The sequence below is a fragment of the Lethenteron reissneri genome, chromosome 53, assembly GCF_015708825.2.
Source record: "Lethenteron reissneri isolate LAM-NWPU_2019-01 chromosome 53, ASM1570882v1, whole genome shotgun sequence".
Taxonomy (NCBI): Eukaryota; Metazoa; Chordata; class Hyperoartia; order Petromyzontiformes; family Petromyzontidae; genus Lethenteron; species Lethenteron reissneri.
Genome location: NC_083831.1, coordinates 5460685 through 5476481, shown reverse-complemented (window position 1 = coordinate 5476481; position 15797 = coordinate 5460685). Strand labels below are relative to the sequence as shown.

General features: G+C 55.0%; 1 protein-coding gene across 1 annotated transcript in view; it reads left to right on the top strand.

Annotated features, from left to right (window-relative positions):
• Window positions 1–4840: 4840 nt before the first annotated feature.
• The window catches only part of LOC133356205 (uncharacterized histidine-rich protein DDB_G0274557-like), a gene marked incomplete at its 3' end in the record, with an annotated part of 35888 nt that continues 24931 nt past the window's right edge, over window positions 4841–15797 (top strand). Inside the window, 2 exon segments of the mRNA XM_061573581.1 lie at window positions 4841–4976; window positions 5063–5349. Of these exon segments, the coding sequence (XP_061429565.1) occupies window positions 4841–4976; window positions 5063–5349 (423 nt within the window).

Sequence of the window (15797 nt, the reverse complement as noted above, 5' to 3'; positions counted from 1 at the left end):
CCGGGTTAGGTAGGGTAGCCGGGTTAGGTAGGGTAGCCGGGTTAGGTAGGGTAGCCGGGTTAGGTAGGGTAGCCGGGTTAGGTAGGGTAGCCGGGTTAGATGGGACAGCGTGTTGAGCAATCATTGGGCACGTGTAGTGTGCAACTCCCCATGACCCGCACGGCTCAGGGAGGCCATCATCCAGCAGTGGACTGACTAAAGTCGGGGCTAGTTTCTGGACTCAAATTGGTCCACTCGTTCCCCGCCTACAGCGTGCACGAGTGAGTGCGTGTTGTCCCGGGCTTCCCTTAGGTCGACTCGACCTTAAATCAATAACCGGTGCAGAGTGTAAACATCCCCACTGGGGAGACAAAGACGGCCGGGGCGTGGCGCTGTCCAACCGCCCCGTCGTGCGCCGTGCCGGCCTTCATCGGTGGCTGCCACTCGCTAGCAGCCACTTGCCCCAAGAGCTACACGGGGGATCTTTGTCTTTGTGCGCGTGAGTGTGCACGAGGAACCGTGGCGTAGTGGTTAGCGCACTGCACCTCAAAGAACCGGGGACCCGAGTTGAGTTCCCGCTCGCGACCAGTAACAGCGGCGACTTTGTGAACCCGGCAGGTTTCTCCGAGTGGAGCGGAGGACCCGATCGCCGCGTCGGCTCCGAATCCGACGAATCAGAGGGCAGCGACGAGCAGGTCACGACCCCGGGCAGCTGGGATCACAGCGATCCTGGTGAGTGAGCTGAGAGAGAGACTTTTGGCCACGTCCATCGCCACAGCGCGCGTGTTTTTATTGTGTTTGATGTGTTAGTTGTTGCTGCTGACTTTGTATTGCGTGTCGAAATCGCCTCCAGTGCTGTTGCTGCTGGCGGCAATAAAATAGTTTAAAAGTAAAAAAAAGAGAGAGAGAGAGAGAGTGTTAGTCTATGGGCAGTGTTGAGTCTATGGTGCAGTGTTGAGTCTATGGGCAGTGTTGAGTCTATGGGCAGTGTTGAGTCTATGGGCAGTGTTGAGTCTATGGGCAGTGTTGAGTCTATGGGTAGTGTGAGTCTATGGGTAGTGTTGAGTCTATGGGCAGTGTTGAGTCTATGGGTAGTGTTGAGTCTATGGGTAGTGTTGAGTCTATGGGCAGTGTGAGTCTATGGGCAGTGTTGAGTCTATGGGTAGTGTTGAGTCTATGGGCAGTGTTGAGTCTATGGGCAGTGTTGAGTCTATGGTGCAGTGTTGAGTCTATGGGCAGTGTTGAGTCTATGGGTAGTGTTGAGTCTATGGGCAGTGTTGAGTATGGGCAGTGTTGAGTCTATGGGCAGTGTTGAGTCTATGGGCAGTGTTGAGTCTATGGGCAGTGTTGAGTCTATGGGCAGTGTGTGAGTCAATGGGGAGTGTTGAGTCTATGGGCAGTGTTGAGTCTATGGGCAGTGTTGAGTCTATGGGCAGTGTGAGTCTATGGGTAGTGTTGAGTCTATGGGCAGTGTTGAGTCTATGGGCAGTGTTGAGTCTATGGGTAGTGTTGAGTCTATGGGCAGTGTTGAGTCTATGGGCAGTGTTGAGTCTATGGGTAGTGTTGAGTCTATGGGTAGTGTTGAGTCTATGGGCAGTGTTGAGTCTATGGTGCAGTGTTGAGTCTATGGGCAGTGTTGAGTCTATGGGTAGTGTTGAGTCTATGGGCAGTGTTGAGTCTATGGGCAGTGTTGAGTATGGGCAGTGTTGAGTCTATGGGCAGTGTTGAGTCTATGGGCAGTGTTGAGTCTATGGGCAGTGTTGAGTCTATGGGTAGTGTTGAGTCTATGCAGTGTTGAGTCTATGGGCAGTGTTGAGTCTATGGGCAGTGTTGAGTCTATGGGCAGTGTTGAGTCTATGGTGCAGTGTTGAGTCTATGGGCAGTGTTGAGTCTATGGGCAGTGTTGAGTCTATGGGCAGTGTTGAGTCTATGGGCAGTGTTGAGTCTATGGGCAGTGTTGAGTCTATGGGCAGTGTTGAGTCTATGGGCAGTGTTGAGTCTATGGGCAGTGTTGAGTCTATGGGTAGTGTTGAGTCTATGGGCAGTGTTGAGTCTATGGGCAGTGTTGAGTCTATGGGCAGTGTTGAGTCTATGGGCAGTGTTGAGTCTATGGGCAGTGTTGAGTCTATGGGCAGTGTTGAGTCTATGGGCAGTGTTGAGTCTATGGGCAGTGTTGAGTCTATGGGCAGTGTTGAGTCTATGGGCAGTGTTGAGTCTATGGGCAGTGTTGAGTCTATGGGCAGTGTTGAGTCTATGGGCAGTGTTGAGTCTATGGGCAGTGTTGAGTCTATGGGCAGTGTTGAGTCTATGGGCAGTGTTGAGTCTATGGGTAGTGTTGAGTCTATGGGCAGTGTTGAGTCTATGGGTAGTGTTGAGTCTATGGGTAGTGTTGAGTCTATGGGTAGTGTTGAGTCTATGGGTAGTGTTGAGTCTATGGGCAGTGTTGAGTCTATGGGCAGTGTTGAGTCTATGGGCAGTGTTGAGTCTATGGGTAGTGTTGAGTCTATGGGCAGTGTTGAGTCTATGGGCAGTGTTGAGTCTATGGGCAGTGTTGAGTCTATGGGCAGTGTTGAGTCTATGGGCAGTGTTGAGTCTATGGGCAGTGTTGAGTCTATGGGTAGTGTTGAGTCTATGGGCAGTGTTGAGTCTATGGGCAGTGTTGAGTCTATGGGCAGTGTTGAGTCTATGGGCAGTGTTGAGTCTATGGGCAGTGTTGAGTCTATGGGCAGTGTTGAGTCTATGGGCAGTGTTGAGTCTATGGGCAGTGTTGAGTCTATGGGTAGTGTTGAGTCTATGGGCAGTGTTGAGTCTATGGGCAGTGTTGAGTCTATGGTGCAGTGTTGAGTCTATGGGCAGTGTTGAGTCTATGGGCAGTGTTGAGTCTATGGGCAGTGTTGAGTCTATGGGCAGTGTGTATGTTGAACTTCTTTCGCACCGTACGTAGCCAACCGCGCTAAACGGAGGTGCGGGGGAGAAGGAACAACAAAACTAAACACAACGCAGTTTAAAATAAATTGGTGTTCAATAGAGATGATTTAAAAGTGCATAGCTCCAGTGTCTTCCTAATAATGAGGTTTCATGGGGGGGGGGGTCTTTGCGCGGTTGTTGGTGACCGTCACCTCCCTTAACCCCCCTTTCCCACCGGGCCCCCCCCCCCCCCCCCCCTCCGTAGCATCCCCGGTGAGCCCCGGCACTCGCCGCTTTGCTCGGGGACGTGCCCAGCCTTGACGGCTCGGGGCTGTACCGCTACCCGAGCGCGGCTGCACGCCGTGGCCATCCAGAGCCCCGCGCTGTTGCTGCTCTCCGTGACGGCGACGCCCCCCCCCGGCGATTCCACCGAATCCAGCGAACCCGAGGAGCCGGTGCACTTGACAACTCCGGCACGCCCCCAACACCTCGCGCGTCTTGCCAATTCCGGCGCGGCTGGAGCTCTCCCCGCGCATCCGGCGCGTCTGGGGGATCCGCACGTCCGGCAAAATCCGGTCGGTCTGGCATGACGTCCCGGCATATCGAGCCGATCGAGCACGCCGGTGAAGCCGGCACATCATCCGGCACTCATCCGGCACATCATCCGGCGGAGCGTGCACGACTGGAGAATCCGCCGCCCCTGCCGCAACTTCCACCGACGGAGAAGCCGCGCCGCGCCCGCGCCGTTTGCCGAGCGTCTCCCGTCGGCCGGCAAGCCGGACGATTACATCGCCCGCCTCCTGGAGAGGAGGAAGTGGCGGCAAGCGGCGGCGGGGGTGGCGGCGAAGGCCCCGGCGCTCGCCTCGTCGAAGGCCGCCGCCGCCCTCGTTCTCCTCCTCGCTGTCCTCGTCCTCGTCGTCGTCCAGCAGGGAACTCCTCCGTGCCGTCGCTCCCGGCCGCGGCGAACGCCGCCGCCGGAGAAGATTCCGAGATGAGCGTGAGGTTGTCGCTGCGCTCCCCCCCTCTTCCCCCTCCTCCTCCCCCTCCTCTCCTCCTGCCTCATGTCCTCCCGACCGCAATCGCCGTGCCGTCGTCGTCATCGCGTCCAGTTCGAAAGCTTCCGTCCCCCTCCGCCACCGGCAGCACCGCCGCCGCTGCCGCTGCCGTCGCCGCCGCCGTCGCCGTCGCCGCCGGGTCGGCGCGCGACGCGGCTGGTGGCGAGCGTGCCGCCGATGAAGCACGGCATCGTGCGCGGCGTCTCGCAGTTCCCTCACCGGCGGGCGCCTGCACGCGGGCAAGCGCGCGGCGAACAAGCAGCAGCCGCAGCCGCAACAACAGCGGCAACCGCAGCCGCCGCCGCCGTCGAAGGCCGCCGTGCGCCGCTGCAAGTCGGCGTCGCTCGACCGCGTCGCCGAGTGGCGGCCGCCGCCGCCATTCGAGTCGGCGCCGTTCAAACGCGCCACCACGTTCGGGGCGCCGGGCCGGAACAGGGGCGACGGCGGCGGCGGCGGTTTTGGCGGCGGCACGGGGCGTCCGCTCGTCTCCACGTCCTCCCGCTCCATCTGGGACTTCTTTGCCGCCGAGAGGGGGAAGATGGCGGCGGCGGGCGGCGGCCGAGTGCGCGGACTACGCGGCGCCGCTGTCCGTGCGCCGCCTGTGCCGGGCCGGCGACGCCGGCGGGGACTGGGCGCCGCTCGTGGGCGAAGCTGCGGCAGCTGCTGCTGCTGCTGCGAGGAAGTGACGAGCTGCGGCTGCCCGGGGTCCTGCGACGGGCGACAACGACGACGACGATGACGATGGCGGCGGTGACGACGATGGTGGGTGGTGGTGGTGGCTTCGCCCGGCCGACCGCTGTTACCCCAGCGCCGCTGGTTTCCCACGACAACCGCTTCGGCAGTGGAGGACCCCTGCAAGGGAATGCCGGTTTCCCGCGGCGACGGCTTTTGTTTTAACGATGGCGGCGGGAAACGGTTTCCGCGGCAACAGTTTCCACGGCAACGGTTTCCGCGGCGACGGTTTCCACACCGACGGTTTCCACGCTGACGGTTTCCACGCCGACGCTTTCCCCCGCAGCGGTTTCCAGGGGCACAGTTTCCAACGGCGTCGCCAAGCTCCCCCACGGCAGCAACGGTCTCCGCGGCAACCCGATGCACGCGGGTAGCGCCGTTTGCCTCAGGGACGGTTTCCTCGGAGACGGTTACTGTGGCGACGCCTGGCTCCGCGGCGACGCGAGGCCGCAGCAAGGCAAGGCGAGCACGGGGTTCGGACCGGGCTGGGGGGCGGCCGGGCGCCGGAGTGGCGGGGCCGCAGGCCGGCGGTGGCTGGTGGGGGGGCCGGCCCGGCGGCCTGGGGGTCGCGGGGGGCCGGTTCAATGGGCCGGGGCCCCAGGTGAGCGTGGCCCACGTGGTGCCCGTGGGGCCGGCGGGGCTGATGGGCCCGCCGCCGCAGGAGGGCGCTGCTGCGGTGCCACTCGGTGGAGCCGGCGCTCACCACCACCGTCTGAAGCGGACACCATTGCTCCCCGCATCTCCCGGCGTGTCTCCCGCGTGTCTCCCGGCGTGTCTCCCGGCATGTCTCACTGCGTGTCTCCCGGCGTGTCTCCCGGCGTGTCTCCCGGCGTGCCTCCCGGCGTGTCTCCCGGCGTGTCTCCCTGCGAGTCTTCCGGCACGGTCCTTTGAATCTTAATGGGTGTCCCTGGGTGTCCCTGGGTGTCACTGGGTGTCTCTGGGTGTCAGTGTGTGTCTGTGTGTGTCCCTGGGTGTCCCTGGGTGTCCCTGTGTATCCCTGATGTCCCTGAGTCTCTCCAAACTCGCTGGGTGTCCCTGAGCATCTCTGGGGTTGTCTCGAGGTGTCTTCAAAGTTTGGGGTGTCTCTGCGTCTCCAGTTTTCTCGAATCACCAATCTTCCTAAGTGTCCCTGACGGTCTCTGGGGAGTCTTGAGTATCTCCAAGTCTCCCTGCGGTCTCCCCCTCTCTCTCTCGAGGTGTCCAAGGCTTTCTCCAGACGTCTTGGACGTGTCTCTCGATGTCTTCAATCATCCGGTGGCTGTACACCCAAAGGTGTCTGTGTGTTTTAGACCTCCTTGAATGTTTCCGGGTGTCCCGGAGTTTTAGTTTATTTGAGTTGTTACACGATGACGCTGATGACGACAACGATGATGACGATGATGATGATGACGATGATGATGATGACGATGATGACGATGATGATGACGATGATGATGACGATGATGATGACGACGATGATGACGATGACGACGACGATGATAACGATGATGACGATGATAATGACGATGATGATGACGATGATCTCACCGTGTAGCCGCATTTTCCCGGCTATTTCACAAAAGGGAGATCCGTGGTTCATGCACGAGCACAGCAACAACAATAACAACAAACATATCCTAGACACCGTGATGATGATGATGATGAGAGGGAGACCCGCAAACTCCAAATATACAGCAGCAGGCGTCAGGGTCAGGATCGAATCCACGACCTCATGTACACCAGGCGAGGTAGTTAACATCTCCTAGCCACCATGATGATGATGATGCGAGAGAGAGACACGCAAACTCCACATATACAGCAGCAGGCGTCAGGGTCAGGATCGAATCCACGACCTCCTGTACACCAGGCGAGGCAGTTAACATCTCCTAGCCACCGTGATGATGATATAGAGAGAAACACGCAAACTCCAAATATACAGCAACAGGCATCGTCAGGGTCGGGATCTAACCCACGACCTCCTGCGTACCAGGCGAGGTAGTCAACATCTCCTGGCCACCGTGGCACCGCGGCGTTTGGCGCCAGGCGCACCCTCACTTTTTAAATCCCCGCGGTGAGAACGGTCGGCGCAAACCCGCGACAGATTCACCTCCCTTCTCCACTGGACACAACCGAGCCGTTCCGGCGTTGATTTTTTTTTCCACTTCTGAAGCCGAGCCGAGCCCTGCCCACTGACGTCACGCGCGATGGGCGTGGCCAACTGACGTCACGCGCGATGGGCGTGGCCAACGAACCAACGCGTCGTTCTGGCCACGCCCCCTGGCCCTGCTTGGCCCCCTCCCCGGCCTGCAGACGCGGTTTCGCTTCCCGGCTCGGCACGGGCGAGCAGCCGGTAGGGGGGGGGGGGAATGAAACCTTCCCCGTGCGTACGTAGCGTGTGTATGTACGCACGTGCGTTGAACTTCTTTCGCACCGTACGTAACCAAACCGCGCCAATCGGTCAGTATCTCATGCGCACCCCCCCCTCCACCGCCAACCCGTGCCCCCCCCCCCCCCCCCCCGCAAGGCAACTTACTGCCCTCGCGTTCGCGACGGATCTTACTGGATGTCCCCAAGTGTCTCTGCGTGTGCCTGGGTGTCGTGGTGGAGGGGGGGGGGTAACCGGCGCTGTTGAGCGCACGAGCCGACCACGTGGTCGGGGTGACCGGTGAGGTCTGCGGATGACTCCTGTGACGCGTTACGGGGGGGGTGAAGATGACCTCTGACATGGGAAGGGGGCGGCAGTGGAAGGGGGGGTAAAAGATCAGGGTTCAAATAAGCCTGTTTTAAAGAATTATTTTCAAAAGTAATAATGTTCAATAATAATATGAAATAATACTTTAAATAATGATTAGAAATAATTATAATTTTCAATAAGAATTTGCGATAATTTTAAATAACAGAGTTATTTCAATAATCACTTTAAACAATACATCGATAAATAATAATTGTTAATCATAATAATTTTAAATAACGTTTTTCAATAATAATTGTAAACAATAAATTAATACTATGGGGACCTCATTTGCCAGTAAAAATATGATAATTGGTTCTTTACCCTTCTATCTGGCAACAAAACTGACACCTTTTTGCAAGGAGTCATGTTTGCATAGACCGCAATACCTGCAGTCATAAATACAAACAAAAGACATAACTCTGATAATGTGCACTGTCCTTGAAGTTGATTGGTCCACACCCGAGACAGCTTTCCTTAATAAATTAATAAATAACGATTGTTAATCCTAACAATTTTAATAACGTTTTTCAACAATAATTTTCAACAATAAATCAATAAATAATAATTGTTAATCTTCATAATTTTAATGACGTTTTTCAACAATCATTTTCAACCCCCTTCGTCAAAATATCGCGATCCGCGTCTTCGCCCGCCGCTCCGCCATCGTCATCGTCTCCGTCATCACCATCGCCATCACCATCGTCTCCGTCATCGTCATCGGCTCTCGCCAGGGAGCTGCTGCTGATGTCGATACGCCTGGGCCCTCCCTCCAACACGTGCCCCTCCACTCCTGCCTCCTGAGAGAGAGAGAGACACGTGCTGTGTGCACTTCTTTCGCGCCGTACGTAGCCCTCTATGGGTCTCTGTGTGATGAGTCTATGGGTCTCTGTGTAAGTATGTGGGTCTCTGTGTGAGTGAGTCTATGGGTCTCTGTGTGAGTCTATGGGTCTCTGTGTGAGGATTCTATGGGTCTCTGTGCGATGAGTCTATGGGTCTCTGTGTAAGTATGTGGGTCTCTGTGTGGTGAGTCTATGGGTCTCTGTGTGATAAGTCTATGGGTCTCTGTGTGAGTCTATGGATATCTGTGCGATGAGTCTGTGGGTCTCTGTGTGGTGAGTATGTGGGTCTCTGTGTGATGAGTCTATGGGTCTCTGTGTGATGAGTCTGTGGGTCTCTGTGTGAGTCTATGGGTCTCTGTGTGGTGAGTCTATGGGTCTCTGTGTGGTGAGTTTATGGGTCTCTGTGTGGTGAGTCTATGGGTCTCTGTGTGATGAGTCTGTGGGTCTCTGTGTGAGTCTATGGGTCTCTGTGTGGTGAGTCTATGGGTCTCTGTGTGGTGAGTCTATGGGTCTCTGTGTGGTGAGTCTATTGGTCTCTGTGTGGTGAGTTTATAGGTCTCTGTGTGATGAGTCAATGGGTCTCTGTGTGAGGAGTCTATGGGTCTCTGTGCGATGAGTCTATGGGTCTCTGTGTGAGTCTATGGGTCTCTGTGTGGTGAGTCTATGGGTCTCTGTGTGATGAGTCAATGGGTCTCTGTGTAAGTATGTGGGTCTCTGTGTGAGTGAGTCTATGGGTCTCTGTGTGAGTCTATGGGTCTCTGTGTGGTGAGTTTATAGGTCTCTGTGTGAGGAGTCTATGGGTCTCTGTGTGATGAGTCTGTGGGTCTCTGTGTGGTGAGTTTATGGGTCTTTGTGTGATGAGTCTATGGGTCTCTGTGTGAGGAGTCTATGGGTCTCTGTGTGAGTCTGTGGGTCTCTGTGTGGTGAGTCTATGGGTCTCTGTGTGATAAGTCTATGGGTCTCTGTGTGAGTCTATGGATATCTGTGCGATGAGTCTGTGGGTCTCTGTGTGGTGAGTATGTGGGTCTCTGTGTGATGAGTCTATGGGTCTCTGTGTGCTGAGTCTGTGGGTCTCTGTGTGAGTCTATGGGTCTCTGTGTGGTGAGTCTATGGGTCTCTGTGTGGTGAGTTTATGGGTCTCTGTGTGGTGAGTCTATGGGTCTCTGTGTGATGAGTCTGTGGGTCTCTGTGTGAGTCTATGGGTCTCTGTGTGGTGAGTCTATGGGTCTCTGTGTGGTGAGTCTATGGGTCTCTGTGTGGTGAGTCTATGGGTCTCTGTGTGGTGAGTTTATAGGTCTCTGTGCGATGAGTCTATGGGTCTCTGTGTGAGTCTATGGGTCTCTGTGTGGTGAGTCTATGGGTCTCTGTGTGATGAGTCAATGGGTCTCTGTGTGAGGAGTCTATGGGTTTCTGTGCGATGAGTCTATGGGTCTCTGTGTGAGTCTATGGGTCTCTGTGTGGTGAGTTTATAGGTCTCTGTGTGAGGAGTCTATGGGTCTCTGTGTGATGAGTCTGTGGGTCTCTGTGTGGTGAGTTTATGGGTCTTTGTGTGATGAGTCTATGGGTCTCTGTGTGGTGAGTCTGGGTCTCTGTGTGATGAGTCTATGGGTCTCTGTGCGATGAGTCTATGGGTCTCTGTGTGATGAGTCTATGGGTCTCTGTGTGATGAGTCTATGGGTCTCTGTGTGAGGAGTCTTTGGCTATCCATGTATGTAAGTTGAACTTCTTTCACACCGTACGTAGCCAAACGTGGTAATCTGAGGTGCCGGGGGGGGAGGGGGGGAAGACAACGAACTAGACGCAAGCAGCAGTTCTAAAGTAACGAGTTTGTCAATCTCGATGACGACGATGACGACGACGATGATGATTTAAGAATTGCAAAGCTCCCAATCGCAGGGAAGAACGTTCCAGACGGCCGCGGTGACCGCCGCATTTGTTCGATGTCGGCGTGCCGACGTGCCGTTTGTGCGCTTTGAACTAAGGTCTGTAGCCCGAAACGTCGCCTGTAATATATATATTTTTTTGTCCTTTTAAGGCCACACACACACACGCACGCAGTTGTTCTTGACGGATGTACGCAGGCCATTGTCATCGTTGTGCTTTTGAAACCACTGCCAACGCAGCGGCGGCAGCAGCAATCGCCAAAATAATTATCGTCAGTTTTTTGTGTTTTTTTTTTTTTTAAAAGATGGGTCACGGTAAATTAACAATGTGGAGAGTTGTAAGAGGGGAAAAAGAGCCTTAATGATGATTGTTGTTGTTGTTGAGAGTAGAGAGAGGGTGGTGTGGGCTGCTTTGTCCTCTCTTGATATGGAGGCGTCGTGTGGAAGGGCAGCAGGGAGATGATGGAGTGATGAGGGCAGCAGGGAGATGATGGGGCTGTCAGGGCAGCAGGGAGATGATGGGGTGATGAGGGCAGCAGGGAGTTGATGGGGCTGTTAGGGCAGCAGGGAGATGATGGGGTGATGAGGGCAGCAGGGAGATGATGAGGCTGTTAGGGCAGCAGGGAGATAATGGGGTGATGAGGGCAGCAGGGAGATGATGAGGCTGTTAGGGCAGCAGGGAGATGATGGGGTGATGAGGGCAGCAGGGAGTTGATGGGGCTGTCAGGGCAGCAGGGAGATGGTGGAGGGATGAGGGCAGCAGGGAGATGATGGGGTGATGAGGGCAGCTGGGAGTTGATGGAGTGATGAGGGCAGCAATGAGTTGATGGGGCTGTCAGGGCAGCAGGGAGTTGATGGAGTGATGAGGGCAGCAGGGAGATGATGGGGTGATGAGGGCAGCTGGGAGTTGATGGGGCTGTTATGGCAGCAGGGAGTTGATGGGGCTGTCAGGGCAGCAGGGAGATGGTGGAGTGATGAGGGCAGCAGGGAGATGGTGGAGTGATGAGGGCAGCAGGGAGATGGTGGAGTGATGAGGGCAGCAATGAGTTGATGGGGCTGTCAGGGCAGCAGGGAGATGGTGGAGTGATGAGGGCAGCAGGGAGATGGTGGAGTGATGAGGGCAGCAGGGAGATGATGGGGCTGTGAGGGCAGCAGGGAGATGGTGGAGTGATGAGGGCAGCAGGGAGGTGCTGGGGCTGTCAGGGCAGCAGGAAGATGGTGGAGTGATGAGGGCAGCAGGGAGATGATGGGGTGATGAGGGGCAGCTGGGAGTTGATGGGGCTGTCAGGGCAGCAGGGAGCTGGTGGAGTGATGAGGGCAGCAGGGAGATGGTGGAGTGATGAGGGCAGCTGGGAGTTGATGGGGCTGTCAAGGCAGCAGGGAGCTGGTGGAGTGATGAGGGCAGCAGGGAGCTGGTGGAGTGATGAGGGCAGCAGGAAGATGATGGGGCTGTCAGGGCAGCAGGGAGCTGGTGGAGTGATGAGGGCAGCAGGGAGCTGGTGGAGTGATGAGGGCAGCAGGAAGATGATGGGGCTGTCAGGGCAGCAGGGAGATGGTGGAGTGATGAGGGCAGCAGGGAGATGGTGGAGTGATGAGGGCAGCAGGGAGATGGTGGAGTGATGAGGGCAGCAGGGAGATGGTGAAGTGATGAGAGCAGCAAGGAGTTGATGGGGCTGTCAGGGCAGCATTGATGCGCTCTCGGGGTGTTCGTGCCGAGTGACAATCGCGAGGAGACGTGGGGGGGGGGCGGCGAGGCCTCTCAAGCATCACGTGGGCGAGCTTCACCCTTGTCGGTCGCAAAATGTTAAAATATAAAAAAATAAATATATAAATAGGCAATGCTCCTATTAAAGTATATTTTATGTCGCCAAAATACAAACATTAAACATATATATATTAAACAAAAGTCACCTTTTTCTCTCTCGTTGCGTATCTTGTTATCTGTGTTGTCTATCTGGTCCGCAGTTACCCCATCTGGTTCACGGTTACCCCATCTGGTTCACGGTTACCCCATCTGGTTCACAGTTACCCCATCTGGTTCACGGTTACCCCATCTGGTGTACGGTTACGCCATCTGGTTCACAGTTACCCCATCTGGTTCACGGTTACACCATCTGGTTCACAGTTACCCCATCTGGTTCACAGTTACTCCATCTGGTTCACGGTTACTCCATCTGGTTCACAGTTACTCCATCTGGTTCGAGGTTACCCCATCTGGTTCACAGTTACTCCATCTGGTCCACAGTTACCCCATCTGGTTCACAGTTACCCCATCTGGTTCACGGTTACCCCATCTGGTTCACGGTTACCCCATCTGGTTCACGGTTACTCCATCTGGTTCGAGGTTACCCCATCTGGTTCACAGTTACCCCATCTGGTTCACAGTTACCCCATCTGGTTCACGGTTACGCCATCTGGTCCACAGTTACTCCATCTGGTTCACGGTTACCCCATCTGGTTCACGGTTACTCCATCTGGTTCACAGTTACTCCATCTGGTGCACAGTTACTCCATCTGGTGCACAGTTACTCCATCTGGTTCACGGTTACTCCATCTGGTCCACAGTTACCCCATCTGGTTCACGGTTACCCCATCTGGTTCACAGTTACCCCATCTGGTTCACGGTTACCCCATCTGGTTCACAGTTACCCCATCTGGTTCACGGTTACCCCATCTGGTTCACGGTTACTCCATCTGGTTCACAGTTACCCCATCTGGTTCACGGTTACCCCATCTGGTGTACGGTTACGCCATCTGGTTCACAGTTACCCCATCTGGTTCACAGTTACACCATCTGGTTCACAGTTACCCCATCTGGTTCACAGTTACTCCATCTGGTTCGAGGTTACCCCATCTGGTTCACAGTTACCCCATCTGGTTCACAGTTACACCATCTGGTTCACAGTTACACCATCTGGTTCACAGTTACCCCATCTGGTTCACAGTTACTCCATCTGGTTCACGGTTACTCCATCTGGTTCACAGTTACTCCATCTGGTTCGAGGTTACCCCATCTGGTTCACAGTTACCCCATCTGGTTCACAGTTACCCCATCTGGTTCACGGTTACTCCATCTGGTTCACTGTTACACCATCTGGTTCACGGTTACCCCATCTGGTTCACAGTTACCCCATCTGGTTCACAGTTACTCCATCTGGTGCACAGTTACTCCATCTGGTCCACAGTTACCCCATCTGGTTCACAGTTACTCCATCTGGTTCACAGTTACCCCATCGGGCAGAGATGATCTCCCAAGCGAAATGCTCAGGGAGGGTGGCGTTTGTGCACAGACTGCCCTATATGACATCATAACAACAGTCTGGACCACTGGACGGGTTCCGCAGGATTGGAAGGATGCCCTGGTGGTCCCCCTCTTTAAGAAGGGGAACCGCACAGACTGTAACAACTACAGGGGCATCTCACTTCTCAGTGTGCCGGGAAAGGTCCTGGCAAGGATTATTCAACATCGCCTTGCTAGGCACGCTGAGGAGAGGCTTGCGGAGCCCCAATGTGGTTTCAGGAAAGGGCGGTCCTGCACAGATGCCATATTTTCTGTCCGTCTGCTACAGCAGAGGTGTAGGGAATTCCAACAAGACCTACATCTCTGCTTTATTGACCTGGTCAAGGCCTATGATACCATCAGTAGGCCTGGGCTCTGGGTTGTTCTTCGTGCTTTCGGAGACCCTGACCCTCTGCTCACGATCATTAAGGACCTTCATGATGGTGAGCGGGCCCGGGTAAAACTACGTGGCCGGGAGTCAGTACACCTTGGGGTGCGACAGGGATGTCCTCTGGCTCCCACATTATTTAACATCTATTTTGACCACGTAGTTCGTGAAGCCTTCAATAGCTGTACCGGAGGAATTTCCATTTGGTACAGATATAATGGCAGGCTGATCGATGTCCGGGTGCAATCAAGGGATGGCTCCCTATTGGTCAACCACGTTATGTATGCCGATGATTTGGTAATAGCTGCTCATTCAGAGGAGGGGTTGGAGACGCTGCTGCTGAGACTGGAGTGGCGAATGGCGGTTGTTGTTGTGTGTAGGTGTGGGTGTGTGTGTGCGGGTGTGTGTGTGCGGGTGTGTGTGTGCGGGTGTGTCTGTGGGTGTGTGGGTGTATATGTGTGTGGGTGTATATGTGTGTGGGTGTGTGTGTGTGCGGGTGTGTGTGTGGGTGTATATGTGTGGGGAGCGGTAGTGTAGCGGTTAGCGCGCTGCGCTATGAACCTGGCGACCCGGGTTCGATTCCCGCTCACGGCTAACACCAGTGACGATTATCTGAACCGGTCCTGGGCCTCCCCTAGGTCGACTCAGCCTTAAATGAGTACCTGGTGCGGTGTGTAAAGATCGCCACTAGGGAGACAAAGGCGGTCGGGCGTGGTGCTGGCCACCCACCCCCTCGTGTACCGTTCCGGCCTTCATAGGTGCTCGCTAACAGCACTTGCCCCTACAGTCTGTTCAGGCTATACGGGGGATCTTTGTATATGTGTGTGTGGGTGTGTGTGGGTGTCCGTCTACACTCTACAGGATGGAGACCGACAAGACCCCCCCCCCCCCCCGAGTGTGAGCGTGTGGGGCCTCCTGCCAGAGTGTTTATTCCTGGACACTTAAAAATAGATCGCTCATGACCGTCGCAGGATGTGTCTGTGCGTGTGTGTGTCTGTGCGTGTGTCTGTGTGTCTGTGCGTGTATCTGTGTATCTGTGTGTGTGTGCGTGTATCTGTGTGTGTGTCTGTGTGTGTGTGCGTGTGTGTCTGTGCGTGCATCTGTGTGTGTGCGCGTGTATCTGTGTGCATCTGTGTGTGTGTCTGTGCGTGCATCTGTGTCTGTGCGTGCATCTGTGTGTGTGTGTGTATCTGTCTGTGTGTGTCTGTGTGTATGTCTGTGTGTTTGTGCGTGTATCTGTCTGTGTCTGTGCTTGTGTCTATGTGTCTGTGCGTGCATCTTGTGTGTGTGTGTCTGTGCGTGCATCTGTATTTGTGTCTGGTGTGCCTCTGTGTGTGTGTCTGTGCGTGTATCTGTGTCTGTGTGTGTCTGTGTGTATGTCTTTGTGTCTGCGTCTGTGCATGTATCTGTATGTATCTGTGTGTGTATTTGTGTATGTCTGTGCTTGTGTCTATGTGTGTGTGTCTGTGCGTGTATCTGTCTGTGTCTGTGTGTATCTGTGTGTATGTCTTTGTGTGTGCGTCTGTGCGTGTATCTGTGTGTATCTGTGGTAGTGTAGTGGTTAGCGCGCTGCGCTACAAATCTTGCGAAACAAGTTCGATTCCTGCTCACGGCCAACACGGGCAACCGGTCTTGGGCCTCCCCTAGGTTGACTCAGCCTCAAATGACTACCTGGTGCGATGTGTAGTAAACATCGCCACTGGGGAGACAAAGGCGGCCGGGCGTGGCACCGGCCACCCACTCCCTCGTGCGCCGTTCTGACCTTCATAGGTGCTACTTGCTAACAGCACTTGCTATTTAAGCTACATGGGGATCTTTGTAGGTGAGTGTGTGTAAGGTGTGTGTGTGTAGGCGAGTCTCTGTGTAAAGCGAGTGTGTGTGTGTGTAGGTGAGTGTGTGTGTGTGTGAGTGTGTGTGTAGGTGAGTGTGTGTGTGTAGAGTCATCTTGTTGGGTGACTTCAATGCCCGAGTTGGTCATGATGCTGACACCTGGTCTGGAGTGATTGGAAGGCATGGGCCAG